The sequence below is a fragment of the Antrostomus carolinensis genome, unplaced genomic scaffold, assembly GCF_000700745.2.
Source record: "Antrostomus carolinensis isolate BGI_N321 unplaced genomic scaffold, ASM70074v2 scaffold23860, whole genome shotgun sequence".
NCBI classification, from domain to species: domain Eukaryota; kingdom Metazoa; phylum Chordata; class Aves; order Caprimulgiformes; family Caprimulgidae; genus Antrostomus; species Antrostomus carolinensis.
In genome coordinates, this window is record NW_010288050.1 from 8,899 (window position 1) to 28,259 (window position 19,361).

At 49.4% G+C, this 19,361-nt stretch overlaps 1 protein-coding gene across 1 annotated transcript in view; it reads left to right on the forward strand.

The window, feature by feature from the left end:
• Positions 1-2,516: 2,516 nt before the first annotated feature.
• The window catches only part of LOC104523027 (netrin-1), a gene marked incomplete at both ends in the record, with an annotated part of 20,310 nt that continues 3,465 nt past the window's right edge, over positions 2,517-19,361 (forward strand). The window contains one exon of the mRNA XM_010165482.1: positions 2,517-2,705. Coding sequence (XP_010163784.1) covers positions 2,517-2,705 — 189 coding nt within the window. The remainder of the gene's footprint in view (positions 2,706-19,361) is intronic.

Here is a 19,361-nt window from a genome sequence, read left to right on the forward strand (position 1 = left end):
TGAGACCATGCCATCCCCTAGAGAAATGTCTCCTCGTGTTGGTCAAGGGGGACTAAATCCTGTGGTTTGTAGCACCAAAGGCAGAGCTGCTAGTGAGTCTCAAGGCTTTGAGCAATGGAGATGTGCCTGCATGGTCACAGGCTTCAACAGGGTTGACAGACCCTCAGACCGAGGGACTTAAATCTTTTTTTCCTCTGCTTGAGTCAAGTCTTGAGGTCGTGCTGTTGATACAGGGGTCACCTTGGTGGTTAGCTATAGCCAAGAGGACATCCTTTGTGCTGCAGCCCTGGTGCACCTCTCAGCAGGTCATACCTTGGGGAAGGCTCTGTCCTGAGCAGAGGAACCAGCCCTCAGCCCTGTGCCTCCTGCACACTCAGGAAAAGGGTTTAATCTCAATATCTTGGTTACCTGTCTGTAAAACAAGGATTGGGACTTTAAAAACACGACCTCCTTACCAAGAGCTTAGCTCACACGTTCTGCAGGGCAAGAATCACCTCTGATCCCCTATTTGTCCAGCGCTGACTGCGGCAGAGCCGTCGTGCCATGAGCAGAGGAGAAGACCACAGCTGAGCAGCTGTTGGTGTGCTCCTAGCAAAGCACAAAGTGCTCTCCTGAGATTAAGATGGAAGGGAAAAAACCTCCAAGGAGGGAGGCAGCGAGTGCCCGGTGCAGTGCTCCCGTGCCTCTTTCAGATGCAAACAGGCTGTTTCAGTGCGTGTGCAGCGTCCGCAGATGTGTCTGTGGGACCGGCCAGGTCTAAAAAGCAGCAGTTCCCCCTGCATGCGCGAGCTGTGTCTCTGGTCTCCTCGATGGTCATCTCCTCTTTTGGGAGATGACAAACGCAGCCACAGGCTGGTGGGCTCACCTAGGGAAAGGCAAACTGCAGTTCAAAGTCGTGGTCCCGCTCGGTGTCAGGAATCTCACTCTCTCACGGCTGGCAAACCGCTCTCGGGCCGCTCTTCTCACCATTAGCGCAGTGGTGGCTGCTTCTCCTGCTTTGCCAGCGTTTGGTGGGGACGTGAGGTTGGGCCTCACCACGTCAGCCAGAGGAATTCAAATGGCAAAACACGGAGAGAGCAATCTCCATCCCGCTGGTCAGACATGTCTGGAGGATTTTGCTCTCCCCTCTGCTTTCACGTCTTGAGTTAGCTGGGGATTGTTCCTGATAAATAATCCGGAACTGCACTGTAATTTTCTGTGCTGAAATTTGATAATTAAGCAAATATAGCGTGTCTTTGTCTTGGGCAAGCACCATAAGGTAAACAGGAAGGAATGAGGGATTAAGATGTCTCTGCTCTAAAGGAAGGTGACAAACCCAGAGCCGTGACACCTTCGTGCAGAACCGAGAGGCCCAGCTGTGGGTTGGCATTGCACAGATGCATTGTTCAGGGGTGAAGAGCAAATAAAAGCAAAGGGAAAAGAAAACAAGCTATAAAATTCTCAGCAAAGCACAGTGCCCCAGCAACTGCCTCTTGATGTTCCCGTGACAGCTCTGGGGAGAGGCAGGCGAGGGGTCGAGCTTTTGAAGTCCTGAAGTTGTCCTTTGCAAAGGCCCTCTGTTAAAATAGCCCCTGTGTTGACATTAGGCTGCATATGGTGGAGAAATTGGACATTTCCCGGCAGGTTCAGTCACAGCACGTGCAATCAAAGCAGAAAGGGACTTTTTGGTGTTTGACTAACGGGGCATCAGGCCTGTCCCAGCAGCGGGATGAGAGACGCAGAGGCAGGGGTGAGGTTTTTATCGGCATGTTCAGAGCTGCAGACGTATAACACAGCCTCATGCTATGGGGACCAAACATGGGAAGGAAAGTTGGGGAAGAACCTAGCTAGGAAGGTCTTGAAATGATGTTTGGAGCTCAAACACACATGTGTGTTGGGTTTGGTGAGAGTGGAAATACTGGGAATGTCAGGCAGATGATGTTGGAAAACCCCTTCCCCCCTGGAGCAGACAGAGGGTGCTCCAGGGTGTTGGGAAGTGGGGGGTTTCACAGCAGTTTGGGGGGCTTTGAACCGAGAAGTAGCATGACATGAAGCTCCACAGTGAGAGGGCAGATGAGAAGGGAGATGAGAAGTGCTTGCACGGGGCAAAGCACTTGTGACAAAGCTGGAGGAACAGCCGGGGGGGTTGTGTGTGGCTGTTTCCTAACCAGGGATGGGCTCCCTGCCCTGGCAGCCCTGCCTACACCCAGCTTTTCATTCATATCAGGAATGGGGACAGGAAAAAGGCATATTTGTTGCAAGTCATTGTGGTGAAACAAGGTTTCAGTGACTTCAACTTCCCCTCCAAAAAGCTGGATTCGCCACATATCACTGGTTAAGGAAGGATGTGGATTAGAGTTGGCTTCCCATAGCCAGAGGTGCCACCGGAGCATCCCATCCTGTCACAGCTCTGTTGTGGTGGGGCACCCAGACAGGACCTCGAGAGTGCCCAGCCCCCTGCACATGGATTCCCCAGGGGTTGGCATCTCCATGGCCAGGCACAGATGCTCACGGTCTTTGCTCTTTGCCTCTCGCAGCCTGCAACTGCAACCTCCACGCCCGGCGCTGCCGCTTCAACATGGAGCTCTACAAGCTGTCAGGGCGCAAGAGCGGTGGCGTCTGCCTGAACTGCCGGCACAACACTGCTGGGCGGCACTGCCACTACTGCAAGGAGGGCTTCTACCGGGACCTCAGCAAGCCCATCTCCCACCGCAAGGCCTGCAAAGGTACCGGGGCGGGGGTGGGATGGCGGGGACCAAACAGCTCCTTCTCCTCCAACCCCTTCCTGCCACTCTTGTTTCCACAGCTCTTGCTTTTGCCAACTCCTGCTCCTCCCTCTCCTAAACCAAGTCCTTGAAATGACTTTTCTTGTCCCCACATTCCCTGTCATCACCTCTCCCTGGTCTCCCCCAGCTTCCTGGGGAGGACAAGGCCACCAAAATACAGAAAGTACTCACTTCTGAGGATGACTTTACATTATTTCAGGTTTTATCACTTACAAATAGTGCTTCATCTGCTCCGACAGCCACAGCTAACTCGGGATGGGGTCAGATGTAGCGTCTGTAAATCAGCCTCCTCCAAACGGCTGTCTTCTGCTCCCACCCTCACCCCAGCGCTGCCAGGGGCACAGGCAGCACTTAACCCATGCACTAAACATTTCACTCCTTGAGAAGAGGCAAGAACAGTAAAATGAGAAAGAATTTTACTTTGAGCTCCACAAACAGAGTTTTTTGAGGTTTCCCCTTCTTCTGTGGTGGATGTGAAGGTCAGCAGGGCTTCAGCTGGGGCAAGAGCAGCAATAAGAGCAAATCCTGCAAATGAACTTAACTCTCAGCTGCCTGCTGGAAGAGATCTAAATCCTGAAGCTGAGACACAGCTAGAAGAATCAAGCAAACATTCAAAAGCCAGATTAGAAGATGCTGGGGTTTTGCGCAGAGATCTTCAGCTCTTTTCTCTCTAAAGACTTGTTTCAACAAGAAACAGAAAGCTTTATGGCCCGAGTTGAGTATTTTTGGCTGGAAAGCTTTGGGTCTTCAGCGTTTTCAACTTTTTAATGAAAACACTTCTTCATGGATTTGTTGGTTTGGGGTTTTTTTGGGTTTTTTTTTCCACTGAAAACAGACACTCTTTGCCTAAGCAGAAAAAGCTTCTTTAGATGGCCCTACTCCCCTTCTTTTCACCTTGTAAAAACTATTTCCACAAGACATTTTCGACCCACCCTGTGCTGAGGCTGCTAACAAGCTCCAGCTTCAGCTGAAGCGCGGGCTGGTGGGCTGTGAATCCAGCCCGTGGCTGTGGGGGGAGAGGAGCTGCTCTTTTGGGGTCCGAGGAGCTAGAAGGCAGGAGTACAGGGGGGCTGAGACACTTCCACACCAGACCCAACATCCAGCATCCCGGCCGGACCCCAGCTGCAGCAGCGAGCTGCCAGCGTGTGGCTGCGTCTTTCTCCCCGGTCCCAAGCGGGTCTGTGTCGTAATAAAGTTCATATTTCTGCTTTCTCGGCTGGGTCGCAGCCCAAGTAACAGTGCGTTGGGTTGAGGCAAACAAAGGGAGAAGGAGTGGGCTCTCCTGGAACGGGGCTGAGCAGTGATGCAGGTGGGCACCCGTCACCCCTGGGCAGCTGCGTGCTTGCAGAGGCATCTGCTGATGTCCAGAGCCCAATTCTCATTCACCTTCCTGCTCCCCAGAAAGGGGTTTTGGGAGCTGGAGTGGTGGGAGGAATTCCCACCCCTCCCCAAGCAAAGTTCACTCCTTCCCAGGGCTCTGGAGCACAGGAGCTCCTGGAGACATGGTGGGATTTGGGGGAGAGGAACTGCTCTTTCCCAGCCACGGCATCACTGTGTGTCCGTAGGGAGCCCAGTCCTCTGGGATCTGTGCAGGGAGCACGGGGCAGGGAGGGGATGCTCGGCTGGAGGATAGGGTGGATCCCATCCCTTCTCCATCCCCAGCTTTTCCATTGTGGGACAAGGCAGTTCCTGCCCTGTGTTGGCAGTGATGTCCACATTAACCCTCAGCGTTTCCCAGTGCTCCCTCGCTCCTGCTTTCCCCAGCTCTCCTCCCTCACAGCCAGGCAGCCTGCTCCCCCTCTCCTGCCCATTTGTCCTTGCTGACCCCTGGTCCCTCACGCTTGCTTAGCTCTCCATGGCTGATAGCACAGCAGTCTTCCCCAAAACACATGGCTGGGTGGTACCTGTGGGTGGGAAACCTCAGAGCGATGCTGTGCCTCAGTTTCCCCAAGTGAGCACCCGGGAAGATGCGTGCTGGCCTTCGTGAGGTACTCCACAATGTTTTAAGGCTGAATTTTCCCAGCCTTTTCCAGGCTGGGTCATTCACTCTATTAAATGCTCTTTGCAATTGTCCTTTTCTCATCCCCCTGCCTTCTCGAACCGTTCCTGCTCTTGAAATTTGAGATCGCCAAGTTTAAAAACTTCTCCAGCCCCCCACAGTTTCTAACACAAATGTGGCTGTTGGAGCTAGCAGATACAAAGGTATGTAATAAATATGCTGGTGCATGAACAGCTCCCCGACTCGCAGGCTATTAGCACAATTTCACAGTAGTTGGAATGGTTTATTGTTGGAGTAATCCATCGTCCTATACAAAAGCGGGTGAAATTAAGCTTCCTACAGCAAAGGCATTCCTTTGAAAACTCCTTTTCCTGAGCTCTGTTTATGACACAGGGGATTTTACTTTCCCTCTATTTTTATTCCTTGATTCAAAGACTGTTCTGAAATAATTGTTGAAAACACACATTTTTTAAAAAACCAGCCCCACCATCTAATGACTTCAGCCATTTCTTCATTGATAACAATATTAATTTGTCATCTCACCAAGCCGTCTGCTGATGGGCACAGCTCTCCCAGAGTCTCACTCGACCAAATGCTTTTAGAATTAAGGAATTAACCATCCTGCAGCATCTGCCATCTCCCTCACAACTTCCTGACACCTCATCTCACCCAGCAGATTGTGTTTTCTCTGTAAGACTTGATTCTTTCAACCATCGCATTGCTCCGTTCATGTCCTACATGTAACACGTTTAAACAAATGCCTATAAGAGAGCACTGCTCGCTGCCCTGTGAGCTGACAGAGAGAACGCAGCACGCTTAACCACCCTGGCAAACCTGTGTGAGCTCAGGCGAACTTGCAGCAAATGTTCCATGAAGGAGCTGCTGAAGACTTTTTTTATTAATTCAATGTCATTGATTTAGCCTAACTGCCTTTCCTCTTGCTTGTGTTTCTCATCTCTTACTCCATCCTGTGTACTACATTTTGTACCTCAATTCACAATGCAGCTAACGTCAGAAAATTCTACATGCATGAGCTGCATAATTTTAAAATATTTAGTTTTAGTATTTATGCAAAAATATGACATTGCAGAAATGTTTGCATGATGTCTACTTTTTTTAATTTGGAGAAAAAGAAAATGCCGCCAACTTTGCACATGTTGCAGGGCATGGTGTGAGGCTCAGGTAGCTAAAGGTGAGCAGAAAGTAGAGCTGGGCAGTGCTCTCCTCCCCAGGCAGAGGGTTGGTTGGTTTTCTAACAGCCAAACCTACAGTAATTTTTAATTAAAATATTTTTTTAATTACCTGAAATTGTCTTAGCAGCACAGGTGAAGGCATAAGAAGTTGGGCTTTAAGGATGAGGCGCTTTTTTTACTGCTCAGGGACATGGTTTAGTCAGGGATGTGTCAGTGTTGTTGGGTTAATGATCGGACTCTGTGATCTTGAAGGTCTTTTCCAATCTGGGCAATTCTGGGATTCTGTGATGACTTTCACTCTGATTGGTTATGGTTGGACTTGATGATCTGAGAGGTCTTTTCCAACCTTCATGATTCTGTGATGGTGGTGAAGAGGGATGCAGCCATGCCATGTTCCTTGCCTGTGCATTTGCTTCCAGTTATTTTCTTGAAAAAATGATAAAAGCACAAAAAGTTGTCAGTGATCAGAGCTGCCCCGTTGCGGAGCCACGCAACAGGCAGAGCATGGCATGAAGTCCACAAACCACATGCAAAGGAATTGATGACAGATGGAGCAGGGCTATTGCATGAAGTGGCAATGCTGGGTGCGTGCCAGAGCCTGCCAGGCTGGAGCTGGGAGCTGACGGAGGGCTGTGCCTGCTGCGGGTGGGTGGTCAGGCAAACCCAGGGACACTGGTTACTCAAGCGAGGGCTTGAACTTCCTCAGAGTTTTGAGGTTTTGTGTCAAACCCCACAACTGATCCCTGCATGGCCCCAGATAGGGATTCAGAGGCTGGAGGAGGCCGATGGTAGCAGTGGTCCTCTGCCATGGGGGATGGATGGGCTCATCCCAGTGGGCACTGGAGCAGGATGCCCTTTGCTCTGGCAGACACATCACAGCCCGGGGTCCTGCGCACACCCCGTAGGTGTGTGGGCTGTCCCGAGAAACAACAGAAACACAGACGTAAGAAATTTTGCATGCTGATCTTTTAAAACTGAGAATAAGGGTGAATTGTTCTTCCTTTCTCACTGATTTTTGTGAGAGCATGAAGAGCTTCCAAAACGCTGAAGCCCTGCTCCCCAGTCCTCCTGGTTTCCCTCTGTTCCAAATGATGTTGCAAGTGAAATTCCACATCTGGGTCCTGCAAACCTCCGTCCGCTCCGCTCCATCACGGGCTGACGTAAATCAGAGCCCTGGTCTTAGTTCTTTTGATTAAATTCACTCCTGATATTTGCTAGATTATTGGCACTAACATAATTCTGTTGGAACAGAGACCGTGCAGGATTTTACAGCCTGGCTGGAAAACAGCGCTGCGCTTCAGGGAAAGGATTTACACACATTTGATGAAAAGATGACAAATGATATGTGGTGTGAGGGCACTTGTGCTGAGGCTGCCAGTATAAACCCCTTGTGGAGGGGCAGGATTTGGCACCGGGAGAGGTCCCATTCATTTGGAATCAGTGTTTTGGTAAAAAATAGGGTCACCTGCCTCCCCTGGGCTGGTGCAGCCCCATGGCAGATTTTTCTCTCTGTGCTGGAGGATTATTTAATGGCTTGTGCCAAAAAAAAAAAAGCACCCCCAGCCTACCTGCCTGTCCTGGCTTGGACCCACGAGGGCTCAAGATTTTGACATTTGCTTTTTGGAGCCAGTTTGGGCTCAGGCAGAGAGAGGGTGAGTGCCATCCCCATGGGCTCAGCCTCGGTCCTTGATTTCCTGGGTGCAGATGCAGGTGTTCCCACCCAGTGTGGGGGTCACTAACGCAGCTGAACCCCCCTGGCTCCTTGTGCTGCCTGGAGAGGATAGTAGAGCCCTTGGTGACAAGGACAGAGGGACAGGTCCCCTGCCTCTCTCCACCGACTATAGAGGGAGCTGCGTGACCAGCTTAGAGCAGAGAGCTCATTTCCACAAGGCTGGAACCAGGGGAGGTGAAACCCCTTCTGCTGCCTGCAGCCCCACTGAGAAGTTGGGGTGCAGGAGGCAGCCAGGGTAAAACACACATAAGATGGAAGAGGCTGAGGATGGGCTCTCTGCCACCAGCCTACTGGTGTCCCACCACTAGTGTCCCACAGTCCATGTCCCAGTGTAGGACAGGAAGATCAGCCTGTCCATGGTGCACCTCTGCAGGTTTCAGTTGTGGTCAGCATCCCTCCAGCCTCAGAGATGTCCCCTGCCACCACGGTCTCCAATCCACAGCTCGGTGTGGGGTAGGCAAGCTCACAGCTAACACATCCCAAAGCCATGAGGATGGCCTGGCTGAAACCCCTAAACCAGAGCTCCCTGGGGCAGCAGGGCCACCAGTGGTGGCTCAAAGCAGGACCACCAGTGGTGGCTCCTGGCAGGGCTCCCTTCCTTGTCTGCAGCAAGTACCAGCTCTCATAGGCTCCCTCCCATCACTGCAAGGGACCCCATCACTGCTGGGCATCAGGGCAGGAGATCTGCCCTTGGTGTCCACCTTAGGAGGCCCATCTCTAGTCCGGTTTACTTGTGGTTTCACAGGGTGAAGCTCAAGGCAACACTTTCTACGAATTTCCCCCAGGAGTTGTCTTTAATTATCAAGCTTCCTTCCCTTCCTTTTTTCTTTTTCTATCTCGTTGAAGACCAGCTGGAGCTACTGTTTAGATGAGAGATGAGCCAACTTATACTGCTGGCTGGTCTTGGATCAAGTTCTTGTATCAAGGCTTGGTCATCTCTGAGAGATCATATCACTGGAGAAAGTCCAAACTTTCAAGGCATTGATCTGCCAAACACAGACTTTTTTCTCCATAGGGCATGCTCTGCCACTGCTGCGAGAACAATTTTCTAGCTGTATTTCTATACCGCATTTGTTAGTGGCTCTTTGTCTGTCACCCCCTTCCCCAAGGCCCCCTAATTCTTTATATCGATATTATTCCAAGTGCTGAGCACTGATTTATGGTTTCTGCATCTAAAACTTGTCATCAGCAACCCCCAGGCACACACAAACCAGTCAGAGAAAGTTTACAGAAATGCAGCTTTAAGCTGTCCCACACACGGGTCACTGTGTGGAAGTGTCCTGGGGCAGAGCAGGAGGCTTGAGTGCCACTGCCATCAAGTGCCACAACTTCCATGGCACCTCCAAGGCCCAGGGCAGAGCCGCACCATTCACCCGCTTGGGCTGGAAGGGTCCCAAAGCAAAGAAGGGACAGAAGCTCTTAAACTGTTTTGAGTTTGTAGTGTGAAAACGTGGAAAAGGAGTGATTGTTTTTTTTTTTTAATGAAGACTGGAGCTCAACACAACATGTCTACTTTGCCATGCCAGCTTTTAAACATCCGTGATTTTAATGACACGTGAGCAGCCATGTCAAATGAAACAGCTGCTTCTGTGTGAGCTGGAGCAGGAAGAGTTTGCTGCATCACAGCAGCAGAATATTCTCGTGGCAAACGCAGCGACTCGGACACTTTCTAATTGTTTCGAGCCAGATGGGGCTCAGTGTGCCAGCCTTCATCCTGCTCTCCCTTCCACATGTGCCTTCCAGTTCCAAGGACTTCCTAGTTGAGTCTGATCTATGTGAGCCGTGTGCAACCCTTTCCCCCAGCCCAGAGCAGCTTCACCACCTCCATACCGAGCACAGGGATGGTGCCACGCAATGGGACACACATTTAGGGACCACAAACACCATGTTCCACTTTCATGTTTGTAGCCACTGGTGATCTGGAGCGATTGTACTCCTGGCTCCTCTGCATATCTGCCCCTGAAGGTGCTCTGGTACTGGTGTTGGTACTCCGTTTCAGTGCACATTAACTGGGACATGGGTAAAACCCTGATGTCTGCTCTTCGCAGAAATTCATCAGTTACTCTCTCCTCTCTCTGACTTACCATCAGGGTCACCTCCCAGCATACAACAGCATTTAGACAGGTGTTTGCTTTCAGTGAAATACATTTTAGTCAGTTTGGGATTGAAACCTGGGTGCTTGGAGTGAGCACAGAGGACTGGTAGGTGACCGTCCCTGGGGACTGGCAGAGCACCAAGGGGCATCACCATGGGTGAGGAGGCTCTGCCATCCGTATCTTCCCAGATGAAGTGCACATGATGGGGGTCTCTGATCTGCCACAGTCTCCAGACGTTGGCTTAGAAGGTCATTAACAAAAAAAACAAAAAAAACAAAAAAAAAAAAAAAAAAAGGGGAGAGGGAGAGGGAAAAAGAAGAATAAGAGAAAGGTTGGTTTGTGCCTGATGGTAAGATCAGAGCAAAATCACCTCTGTGCCAAAAATTTCCTTAAGCTGCAGCTGTCTTCAGGCTCCAGGGAAATCACTGATTTTCCATCCTGCTCCCACCCAGGTGTGTTTTGCTGCACGATTCGACTCCCTGCAAGCCTGGACTCTCCTGCCAGGCTGGGCAGAGGCTGTGCACCCCAGCCCCATGGCAGTGCCGAGGGAGGGGGGCTGCTGCTTATCCTGGGCCCTCCATTCTCCTCTAAAAAGCCACACTGACACTTCCAGAGCCCTTTTCAGCAAAGCTCCTCTCTCTTCTAGGAGCGTTTTTTGGACTTTCCCCAATTGGTAGAGACTAACTTGCGTTTAAAGACAAATTTAAAACAGATCCAGTTTAGGGAAGGGGAGGTGTGGAAGGAGCTTTTGACATATTGTCAAATGGGCTGGGAAGACAACGGGACAGAAACAAGACAACACTTCGCCAGGCAGGGACCTGACATGGAGCACAAACCCTGGAGCATGGCTCTGATGTGTCCTCTTGGTGTCCCCAGCACCCGCTCCCATGGGAGATGTGCCAGGGACCCCAGTGATGCCCCATGTGCCGTGTTCCTGTGGATCTCCCACAAAAATCACCCACCACTTGCTTCTTCCGCCCAAATGAGTAAAACCAGGACATAAAGCACCATCTCCTGGGAGAAGGACACCAAGTGAGCTGGTTTAGAGATGCATCTGTGCTGGAACGGGAGACCTTCATCACTTTTAGCTTCATCACAGCCCCACAAAAGGATGAGCTGAAAAAGCACACAAAGAGCCCTGGAAAGGGTAAAAGCTGTGGCAGAAACTGCCAGCGCTGTATGGGGCTTGCAGAGGTCAGGGCGAGATGCTCTGCTGACTCCAGGAGCCAAGGCGTGCGATGGAGGAGGCTCAGTCAGACACCCTCTGAAGGACCTTGAGCCTAGAAACCTTTCCCCCAGCACCTTCAGAGGGCAGATGTATCTCACAGCTAAGTCCCAGATCCATGTTAGACGTTTGGATGATCTAGCTTATTAGGAAAGTTTAGACAGTGTTGATTCCCTGGCAGAAGCTTTGCATTTCTGGAAAAGCTCATCCTTGCAACGATGGTGCTTGAGAGGAGTTTTATTGGTTAAATTTGGGGCCAACCACCTTCAAAACTGTGGTTTGGTTTTTCAGCAGAAGTACGTCCATAGGCAATACCGAAGGGCAGGTCTGGACTGTGGTTTTTCAGAAGTGTCAGGGTGCAACACAATAGAGGGGAATTTGCACCCTATTAAAAAAACATGAACAGACTAAAACCCAGTTCTCCGTCACAAGTCTCAGACTAAGAACAGAAGTTGCTAAATTCATTTGTTTAGACAGACCTTTGCATATCTCCAAGACAGAGGAAAGAAAAGGAATAATTTGCCTTCTTCATAAATATTTTCAAACTGTTGAGATAATTTCCTGTTTTAGATCAGTTCTCAAGAGTGGAAAATCTCTCTCAGGTTCTGAACATTAAAACCAAGTTCAGTCTCGCTCACCTGCATGCCCTGTTCTGATTTTAGGCATACTAAAACAAAAAGGCTTTTTTCTTGTAGAAAAAGATCTGTTTTCCAGTAAACATACACTTTTCAGAGCATCACAGATCAGTGGCCTGGATTGGTGCCCCAGGAGCTCTCATTGCAATTTTTTTATGGGCACTTGGGGTGTCAGGGGGACTGCCCCCACTGTGGATGCTTTAGTGTCTGATAAGGGCTGTGCTCCCTCTGCTGAGCTTTTTCTAAGGTTTCTATCTCATCTACCCAACTGCCTCATTTTGTGAAGCTTGTGGCAACCTCATTATCTCTGAAACTTTTGCTCTGCTGCCAGATTTGATTGAAATATTATTAGTGGGAGAATACGCTTGTAGGAACCTCATTTCCTCAGGAGCCAGGCTAAAAACACATCAGGAGGAGAAAATGTTTGGCTTTTTATTTTTTTTCCTCAATAAAAGTATTTTCCAACCCACAGTTTCTCATACAGTGTCTCCCATGAGATCCTTATGTTGCTTTAGAGCCATGAGGACACTGTGCTCAGGGTCTGTGCTCCACTCAGCTGCTCTCTGCCTGGCCAGAGTTGCTCCAGGGGGTCTTTGACCAGACTTGACATTTTTCGATGGAAAAATAAGAGATTACATCCTCCATGACAAAATCCAAGTCCTGGCAGCAAAGTGGGGAGAAGGAAGCCCAGTGCTTCATCCCTTGGTGTCTCAACATCCCCACCACTATCCTTGGTGGCTTCTCTGGCACTCCTGCAATCACCCAAAAAGTGGAGCTCCGAGACGACAGGGGAATTTTTAACAATTTTTTTTAACAAGAGGATTTTTGAGCATTTTGGAAAGTGCTGCCATAATTGTCTTATTGTTTGTATCACTAATGCCTGCCCATAGTGCGCCTGCCCAAAAAGTGGATTTATTACTGTGGTTCAAAGCTCCCTCCGGATTAGCAGCGACTCTTGCTCAGTGGAGGCATTGTGGGCCCCGTCTGTTACTTGTTACAGAGAAGACAAAGACAAGGTCTAATCTGTGAAATTTGGCCCAAACTGCAGGGCGCCAAAATCCTTGGCTTCCCTAAGTGCCAGTTCAGGAGGAAGAAATGGGAGAGCCCTGAGAAGTGAAGCAAGAGGAGGGACACTGTGAAACACCAAGAGATTGTTTGGCTTTGCCTGATAAAAGGGGGAATTCATTTTCTGCTGGCAAGAAACTTTTAAATCTCCAAGAGAATGTACTAAGGGACATTGTGCATGAACATGATCCTTTGGAGAACTAAATCCAGTCCACAATATCACAGACAAGCTGATGATCTCACTGCAAAGCAGTTAACAGTTAATATTTAAAGCCATTATTAGTATTCAGAGTTAACACAGAGATATTTCAACCTCTGCTTTTGGTTAGAAAACTAGCTGGGGCCAGATGGTGTGAGTACACATTAATTACCTCAGTTTCTCTTCCTCGTGACATAAACCTGTGGGATTTGCAGGTTGTGCCTCCCATGGTGTTGATGCTCTTCCATTAAAAATGGTCTTGCCCATCCCCACAGGATCCTGTCCCCAGAGCCAACATAAGCCTCTCTGTGCTGCTCAGGTGTACAGACATCAGATCACAACTCTCCTTGCCCACAGGCAAATAACTGGGGTGGGTCTCCAAAGGAAGAAGCACTGAAGTTTTGAATTGTTTCTCCAAAGACCGCAGCCAAAGCAAACCTGCTAAAAAAAGCCTGCCCAGGTCAGGTCTTTGGGACAGCTTCAAGGCTGGGGTCACCTTTGAGATGGATTACAGCTATGAGGGGACACCTGGACTGACCCCAGGAGTTTCCCACACCATATGTTCGCCAGCCAGATGTGTTTACTGGAACCAGGATTTAAAGTACCTGAGTTACCAAAGACAATGGATCAGGAAAAAAATAACTACAACTACAAAAAAGTTTGCTTAGGTAATAACATGTGAACCATACCTCTAAATACTAAACCATAAGACCAAGTGAAATGTGTTTACTGCATCAGGATGACGCGGGCTGTGTAATTGAAGAACCAGGCAAATTTAAGTTGAGTTGTTTTGACATTTTGCTGTTCAAAATATTGTCAGAATCAAAGCTTTGTCCACACACAAAGCTTGATTTTGGTGCATTTCTTTCCAGTAAAAAACTTCTGTAGCTACATTTTTCACTCTAACTGGTACCTTTGGAGGAAAGAGGAAAGCAACCAAAGAGAGGCAATTTTGGCCATGATTCTGGAAAAGCATTTAAAAGCGTGGTTAAATATAAATGTGTACCTGAGGCTCATTGGCTATGCGGGACTTAAATTCATACTTAAAACTGAGCATGGTTTCCTGAAGAAGGTTCTTTCTCCACACAGAAACCCTCATCAATTACTATTGCAAATTAAGGTGGTTTTTTCCAGCTTAATGCGTTGCTGTTCTACTGCTGAGTGCACAGCATAAGGTAAAGCAGTCACGCTTTGGGCTTTTAAATCTGGAAGCCCTGAAATTTGTGTTATCACTGCAGATAGAGTGTGACAAAAGGAGATCTGGACACCCCGTGAAATCAAACCTTTTTTTAGTTGTTCTGTCAAAAGACTTTTTCATCATTCTGAAAACCTCCCAAGGAAGCAGCTTCCCTGTTTCTAATTCTCAAAAAAATTGGAGAATTTTTTGAGAATTCTAATTCTCCAAAAATGCAGGTCCTTTCAGGAACCTTCTCAAAAAACATCACACTTGAAGAGATCTAAACCTGGCGATGTATCCCTCTGTTTACCTTCTAACACACATGTGTGTGGCAGGATTAGCAGCTGGCAATGCCTCCACCAAAATTCAGGGGTGGAAAAATGTTTGCATTTTTGTCATGCTATTTGACAACGTTTGGTGGGCCAGAGACATTCCAGCAAGTTCAACCACTTTTCCAGGGCATTTTGCATCCTTTCATGCATGGTCCTAAGATTTGCCTTCAGGTGTTTTTCAGTCCCAAACCAGCCAAATCTCAGCTGAAGCACAGAAATGTACTGTTGCCTATGCTTGAGCGGACGATGGTCTCAGCAGATTCATGCATATAATAGTGGCTTGTCTTGGAAGCTTCAGACAGAGAGATAAAACTCTTCGACAGACAGTTTTGCAATAGCATAGCCCCAGGGGAAATCTCTTCCTAGCTGCAGGCAGTTAGTAGCTGGCTTGGAGTGCTGATATCCGTCTATATATTAATCCCAGCTAATGTAACTACAGATGTTCTCATTCATAGACCTATCTAATCCTGTTGGGCCTTTGCCATGGTGTCTCGTAGCATGAGTTCTATGAGTTAATTACGTGCAGTGCAAAGAAGCATTTCCTTTTATCACTGAAAAAGGTTGCCTTTTAAATGCATTGAATGTCCCTTTGTTCCTGTATTTTAAGGACCAGTGAAGAGGAGCACCTGTCTGACCTTCTCGGCGCTGTGCATTACTTGGCATCCCTCCATCATCTCTTGGCAAGGCATTTCCAATCTTTTCCGTTGCCCTCAGATGGGTGCCTCTCCATGCTTTTCACTCCAGTTTCCCAGCTGAGGACATGCTATTGATTTCTATGGTGTCATGAGATTACATTCAGTGTTACTCTCTACCCCTTTCATTATACAACCTGCTATCTACTTGCTCTCTGAGCTCCGTTGCAATCAGCCAGATGTTTCATTGACTCTTAGATCTTTTCCTGGAGTGGTTGCAGTTAATTGGGACCTTTCAGCATGTATGAGCCATCCTGTTCCCTCTTCCCAATTACACATCCTTCCACACACTGGGTTTTTTCTGCTGTCCCCTCACCCATTTGGCCAGTGTAGGTAGGTGCTGCAGAAGACCTACATGGTCTTCTCACATCTTGGCTAGCCAAGCTGAAGGTGGCCACCTAGAAATGCTGTTAGCTCCCTGCTTTCCAGGTCATGGCTACTATAGAAGAAAAATCAGCTTTTGTGGGCAGAGGCACCCCCATTGCTACCCTCATTCCCCATTAAAACCTGACCATGTGCTTCTGCTCCTTGTTTTCTCCTTCACAGCCAGGTTTTTAAGCAGGAACTTATTTTTTTCACTAGTAATTCCTGGTCATCTCTGCCACAGACACTCATCAAATATTTTTCTTAAAGATTTTCTGAAAGAACTAAATCGTGACGAATATTTTTCTTCCCCTTGGCTCTGCTATCTGACAGACCAAAGACAGACCAATTTCTTGCACCAGCATCATTCCTGTTTGCTCCTCTCACATCTCACCCACTGCACCATTGCATCCTCCTCTATGGAGTGATCTTTTTAAGCAAGACATTGAGGATCCAGAAGATAAAGCAGCTGTTATCTCTCTTATTATCTCTAAAAACATCCCAGGTACCGGTACCCTCCTTTCCTGATCAGTGATGTTTTCTCTGATGCCTTATGGTCTCTGCTCTGCTCAGTGCAGAGGACTGCTGATATTCTGCATCATGATGGGTGATGGGCAAACACTTGTACCCAGAGAAGTCCAGGCATGACTGACCACGTGTTTTGTGAACCAAAAGGTTCCTGACAGAAAGGCAGTGAGGATGCCGAAGGAGTGTTTGCATCAATCACTCCCCCTTTGCCATTCTAGCACAGTCTTTCTTCAGTTTGGGGTACAACCCAGAGGAATTTGAACTGTACTAGAAAAATCAGCATTAACCACCAGCAGCCCAGCTACTCCATGGCTGAGGAAGGAGAAGAGCCTGTAATTGCTGGCTGCAAGTGTTCGCACTGACCAGGGAACTGCAAATTGCCTTTAATTGCTCCTAATTACTGGCACTGGTTCAGTTCCTTCGGGACAGGGATGGCAAATGTACATCTGCAGACACTTCTTAGACCACCTCCTGCCTCCCTCACCAGGAGGGGTGAGTTGCTGTTGATTCAGAGAGTTTTCTGGAAGATAGAAAAGTAAAAATGGGATCAGGCGCTCGAGGAGCTGGAGCGCTGCTGCTCAAGGCAGTTGTCCCTGACACGCGGGGTCCTGTGCTGCCACAAAGAGTTGGGGACCAGTGGCAGAAAGCACATCCCTACACCCGGAGAGGATTTACCCCACGGCGTGTTGGAGGGAGTGCCAAAGGTTTCTCCTCGTGAGGTCCTGGACCAAGGGCTGGTGATTCCTGGCTCCTCCGCCGCTTCTCTACTCTGTAACCTTGGGCACATCACGCCTGCCCATGGGGACACAGCTCACACTTGTGCTGAAGAGCCCTCACCGCAGCCTGGCTTGGGGAGAGAGGAGACAACCTCAGACAGATACGGCTGTAAAAATAACCACGGCAGCTTTGGACGAGCTGTGCCGAGGCATTACCTCATGAGGGAAGGAAGAAGCAGCATTACTATTTATTTATGTGGTGTCCAAAAGAGCGCTCTGTGCTCTGCAGCCCGTCCTCCAAGAGCCCGATTCTGTAAATCTTACTCATCAAGAAGGCTTTTTTTCCCTATTTTCCCTCTTTTTTTCCCCTCTCTCATCCAAGTGATCCCACTGAAATCAGTGCAATCCGTTCGCATGGGGGAGGATTACTCACGGGATGGGGGTTTGCAGGCGATGCCTGAAACCAGCACCACACAGCCCAGAGGGGACCTGAAACATGAGGCGTGTTCCTTCCCATCCTCCTGCCCTTTGCCTCTTCTTGTGTAACCCTTCCCTGATTTGCTTATTTTTGTATTAACTCCTGCCTCTCTGCTCTTCTCTAACTCTTTTCTGTCCTGTTCCTTCTTCAGGCTCTTGCTTAATGTATTTTTATTTCCTCTCCCCCAGCAATACTGAAGCCATCCCTTGGGGCTGCAGCATACAGGTTTTCCCACCTAAACATCACTCTGCTCTCTGCACTCATCACCAGACACACTGATTTAATGTTAAAACTTTTCCCATCAAAACTGGGTTTAATAGAAAAGCAAGTTTTCTGCTATGGGCAGATTTGCAAGTGGCTGGCTCCCAGAGGCAGCTCAAGGCAGGGGGGGAGAGTAGAACTTTTAATCAAAAACCCCAAATCAGAAGTGTTGGGAAAGGAGGAGAAAAGAAGCAAAAGCTTTGTTGTTTGGGGTTTTTTTACCCACTGATGTGAAAAATCGTCAGGTTTTGGCAAGGCTCAGTCTCTTCCCATCCAGCACTGGTGGAGCTGGGTGGTAGTGGCAGTTCGTTTGTGCTTTAGGGTGGGCTGTGTGGGAACAGGATCCCCTGAGAAAGGGACAGGATCCGCCGAGAAGGGGACATCCCAGTGCTGGGGGGCTTCAGGCGCCATCCATATCCTGCTGGGAGGGGGACCAGCCTGGGGGCTGCTGGTGCAGGGAGCAGGAGCAGGATGGTGCTGGGGCAGGTTGGAGGGAAGCTCTGGCCAAATACCAAAACTTGGAAACCCCAGATAAATGAATGTGGGATGTGATCTGCTGTTCCCAAATGAGGCAGGTATAGCGAGTCTTAGAGCCAGGTGGGTGCAAGACAAACCAAGAAGCATTGTGGGGTCCAGCACAAACCCTCATGGGAGTGATTTGGGGGATTTGGGGCTGTTTGGACGTGAAGCCCGAGGAGACGCTCACACTGCTCCTGACCCACAGACCAGCCCCCTCCAGGTTTTGGGCAGCTCTTCCCCCAGACCCTCTTTCTGGCAGGCAGCTCCCCTGCGGGGCAGAAGGAGAGTGGGATCAGTGCTCTCCAGGGAGGGTTTGGGCTGGCTCCTTCCCGAGGACACTGCTCAGGACAAGGAAAGCTTTCCTGCCAATCCCTGCCACCGCTCAGCAGGGGCAGACCACAGTCTGGCACGGCGCTTGCAGCTCTTAGAAATCAGAGCTGTTAACAAATGTGCAAATGTGTAATCCTCTGGAGCAGTGATGATAACAAGTCCCAATGTTGGAGTGGGTTTTTTTGGCCTTTCTATATTTTTTTTTTTTAACAGCTGCACCGGTAAGTCCCACTGTGGGAAATGAGATGGTGAATGATTTCAAGTACGGTATTTACATCCCCTGCCAAACTCTTCACATCTGCCCAGCTCTGCTGTCAAGCCTCCATCCATCTGGCCAGGAACAGCAGGTCCTCCAGCCTGCCTGCATCCCACAAGGGCATTTCCTTCCTGTGCCCACAGTGCCAGCTGCCAGGGATGCTGCTCAGCAGGGAACGGCTCGAGCGAAAGCACTGAAAGACAAGTGTTGGGTTGGTTTTTTTGTAGTGCACGTGAAATGAATTCCTAACATCTCTGAAAGCACTTGCTTCCTGCCTGAGATCTTGTGTGCTGAACGGGTGATGAAATCCTCCTTGATTTAGTACCTCTTCCTTACAGCCCAGCCACTGCTCCAGGGAGTCCAAGGGAGTTTGAAGCCAGCTGGGGTTGGGACAGTGGGTGCTGTGGCTCTGAGTCCTCCAGCCATGCCACCTTGCCTTCTCCTCTCCTCTTCAAGTCCTGCAAACTCTTGGTCACAGCACCCATGGGATGAGGCAGTTGCAATGTCCATGGTATCCTTGAGTGGGGACACCCCATGGTGCCTCCCCGGATCTGTAGAGCACTCATTGCCCTGGGCAGGTCATCCTGGCTGCAGTTCCATCCCCGCAGCAGCACCAGCTGTGGCTGGGACACCGCTCTCCTGTGCTGTCCCCTGCGCACCCAAGCGACGGCCGTGTGCAACCCCTCTGCCAAATGCTCCCTCTCTTTCAGGTCAGTGTGGTCGCTGGCTGGACAGGAGGTCCAAGTTTGCCGGAGGTCCAGCACCAGCGGTGGATAAGGTGGATCCACGCCACGAGAGCT